Consider the following 3,754-nt stretch of genomic DNA (forward strand, 5'->3'; position numbering starts at 1 on the left):
AGAAGGAGAAGAAGAAGAAGGAGAAGAAGGAGGAGAAGGAGAAGAAGAAGGAGAAGGAGAAGAAGAAGGAGAAGAAGGAGGAGACGGAGGAGAAGAAGAAGGAGAAGGAGGAGAGGAAGAAGGAGAAGAAGAAGAAGGAGAAGGAGGAGAAGGAGGAAGAAGAAGAAGGAGAAGAAGAAGAAGGAGAAGAAGGAGGAGAAGGAGGAGAAGAAGGAAGAGAAGGAGGAGAAGAAGAAGGAGAAGGAGGAGAAGAAGAAGGAGAAGAAGAAGGAGGAGAAGGAGGAGAAGAAGAAGGAGAAGGAGGAGAAGAAGAAGGAGAAGAAGAACAACAACAAACAACATCAACAACCAGACAGGTGTCCAGACCTGCAGGTCCAGCTCGATGGGTAGGGGTTCAGTGTTGTGGTTGAGGTTGTTGGCATGCGTTGAGCTGCTGTCTGATCCATCGTCGTCCATCATAATGCTGCAGTCCAGACCTATTTATTGATTGAAACACATATTGATTGTTTGAATCTATTGGACAGTAAAATCACATATAAAGCCAGTCACTCCTGACAGAAATAACGTAATGTATAACCTGAAGGCTCATTTTCATGATTGAGTTGATGACAGACTGATTGATTGAGTTGATTATTGATCTCATGACTGATTGTTTGAGTTGATGACAGACTGATTCATTGAGTTGATTATTGATCTCATGACTGATTGATTGAGTTGATGACAGACTGATTGATTGAGTTGATTATTTTATTAAGTTGATTATTGATCTCATGACTGATTGATTGAGTTGATTATTGATCTCATGACTGATTGATTGAGTGGATTATTGATCTCATGACTGATTGATTGAGTTGCTGACAGACTGATTTATTCCATTGTGGTAGTCCTCACCTTTGCCCTTGCGTTTGGACTTCTTGCTGTCCCACTGTTCCTGGCTGAGTTTGCGATGGCGTTGGACTCGGTACCAATAGAACATAGTGATGACTACTACCACTAGGACCAGTAAGGGCAACAGGCTGATCAGGACGATTGATACCACCGGGGGCTCGATGGTCGGACCAACCACTGGAGAGAGGAGATAGAGAAAAACTAGTTAACTCAGTTAGTTAGTCTAATTCTAACTAGTACCAGTAAGGGCAACAGGCTGATCAGGACGATTGATACCACCGGGGGCTCGATGGTCGGGCCATCCATGGGAGAACACAGGAGAGAGGGAGGGGAGGTTTAGAATAGAGCACATGTGATTGGAAATCAGGCTCTTGTAAAGAGTAGCCTCGTACCTTGATGAGGACCTCTCGGTCTAATGAATCGGGCTCTTGTAAAGAGGTAGCCCTGATTTTGATGAGGACCTCTCGGTCTAATGAATCAGGCTCTTGTAAAGAGGCAGCCCTCGTACCTTGATGAGGACCTCTCGGTCTAATGAATCGGGCTCTTGTAAAGAGGTAGCCCTCGTACCTTGATGAGGACCTCTCGGTCTAATGAATCAAGCTCTTGTAAAGAGGTAGCCCTCGTACCTTGATGACGACCTCTCGGTCTAATGAATCAGGCTCTCGTAAAGAGGTAGCCCTCGTACCTTGATGAGGACCTCCTGGCCTAATGGTTAAGACTTTGGGTTGGTGAGCAGGAAAACCCGGTTCGATTCCCACTGGTGACACAAGCATGCTGTAATGAATAAAACTGACCGTGCATATAAGTACATCTAACACATGGTTGGACATATACCTTTTCACCCTCTCAGAAACAGTGACTGCTGTGTAGTAATCCACTGTGGTGTGAGGCTACATGTCCAGTATGCGAGACAGAGTGAGACATAGTGGTTCAGTGTAAACGAGGACAGGATATTCCCCAGATGTAGGAGGGAATAAAAAGTCAGAGCTCTTTGAAAAAGTTGTGTTGCGTTGTGTTTCACAAATAGAAAAGTCCCAACACCTTTAAAAAAAAAACTTGGTACAGAATAAAATGCAGCTTTTATAAAACGCTACAGTGACACGGATAATAGTGTTGATATGTAAAGATATGAATAGAGTTCAGATATGAATATTCAGATATGAATAGAGTTCAGATATGAATATTCAGATATGAATAGAGTTCAGATATGAATATGCAGATATGAATAGAGGTCAGATATGAATATTCAGATATGAATAGAGTTCAGATATGAATAGAGACATTCTATCCTTGACCCTCCATATATATTCAGATCTGTGTTCTCTAGGAGGTGGAGAGAGTTCCCTGCCACCTAACAAGAATAGAATAGAGTAGAGTAGAATAGAGTTCAGAATAGAATAGAGTCAGAATGAATAGAGTAGAATAGAATAGAGTTCAGATAGAATATTCAGATATGAATAGAATCGGATAGAATAGAGTTTGATATGAATAGAGTAGATAGAATTCAGATAAATAGAGTAGAATAGAGTAATAGAATAGAGGTCAGATAGAATAGAGTTCAGATAGAATTAATAGAATAGAGTAGAATGTAAGATATGAATAGAATAGAAGAATAGAGTAGAATAGAATAAGTTCAGATAGAATAATAGAGTTCAGAGTCAGAGAATAAAATAGAATAGAATAGAGTAGAATAGAATAAAGTAGAGTAGAATATTAATATAATAGAGAGTAGAGTAGAATAGAATAGAGTAGAATATGAATAGATAGATAGAATAGAGTAGAATAGAATATAGATAGAATAGAGTAGATAGAATATAGAATAATAGAGTCAGATAGAATAGAATAGAGTAGAGTAGAATAGAGTGGAGAGGGCCCTGCCACCTAACAAGAATAGAATAATAGTAGAATAGAGTAGAGTGAATAGAATAGAGTAGAGTAGAATAGAATAGAGTAGAGTAGAATATAATATAATAGAGTAGAGTAGAGTAGAATATAATAGAATAGAGTAGAATAGAATAGAGTAGAATAGAATAGAGTAGAAGAATAGAGTAGAAGAGTAGAATAATAGAATAGAATGGGTCTCAACGCAACACAACTTTATTCAGGCCTGGTAATAAGACTTAGCACCCAAATAGAACCCCCTAGGTCCAGAGTCCCGTGGGGAAACAAGGGGACTCTCTGAGGAAAAATAGAGTAGAATAGAATAAAGTAGTAGAATGTAATTAATGCCACTCTCAGTCTGTGGAATCCAGAGAGGAAAACACCCTGTCTGGCACACTAGAGTGAGAGCCGGGCTAGAATCTAGAATGAAGGCAGTCCAGAGATATAATACATCCAAACACAGAGCCTGGGGCCAGAGAATAGAATAGCAGAGGAGGCAGGGCTGGGAGTAGAATAGAATGGGGGCAGGAGGCAGGACTTGACTAAACCCCTGGGGTCCAGGGAACTGGGGCTGTGGGGGCTGAGGCTGGGTTTGGCTGTGGGGAGGGAACCGGGGTTGGGGGGGTTTGGGGCAGTGACTCCACACCCAAACACAGAGGCAGCTAGTGGGGCAGGAACTGGGGTGGGGGGCAGGGGCAGTGTGGTGGGGCACTGGGCAGGAGGCAGTGCAGTGGGGCAGGGAACTGGGGTTGGGGGTGGGGCAGTGTGGTTGGGCACTGGGCAGGAGGCAGTGCAGTGGGGGAGGGAACTGGGGTTGGGTGGTGGGGCAGTGTGGTTGGGCACTGGGCAGGAGGCAGGGCAGTGGGGCAGGGAACTGGGGTTGGGTGGTGGGGCAGTGTGGTTGGGCACTGGGCAGGAGGCAGGGCAGTGGGGCAGGGAACTGGGGTTGGGTGGTGGGGCAGTGTGGTTGGGCACTGGGCAGGAG

General features: G+C 43.6%; 1 protein-coding gene across 1 annotated transcript in view; it reads right to left on the reverse strand.

Annotated features, from left to right (window-relative positions):
• The window catches only part of LOC124020749 (TGF-beta receptor type-2-like), a 40,122-nt gene extending 39,008 nt beyond the window's left edge, over positions 1-1,114 (reverse strand). The window contains exons 1-2 of the mRNA XM_046336009.1: positions 892-1,114; positions 367-476 (exon numbers count right to left, since the gene is read on the reverse strand). Coding sequence (XP_046191965.1) covers positions 367-476; positions 892-976 — 195 coding nt within the window. The 5' untranslated portion in view covers positions 977-1,114. The remainder of the gene's footprint in view (positions 1-366; positions 477-891) is intronic.
• Between the last annotated feature and the right edge of the window lie 2,640 nt (positions 1,115-3,754).

Source organism: Oncorhynchus gorbuscha, unplaced genomic scaffold (genome assembly GCF_021184085.1).
Source record: "Oncorhynchus gorbuscha isolate QuinsamMale2020 ecotype Even-year unplaced genomic scaffold, OgorEven_v1.0 Un_scaffold_897, whole genome shotgun sequence".
Lineage (NCBI taxonomy): Eukaryota > Metazoa > Chordata > Actinopteri > Salmoniformes > Salmonidae > Oncorhynchus > Oncorhynchus gorbuscha.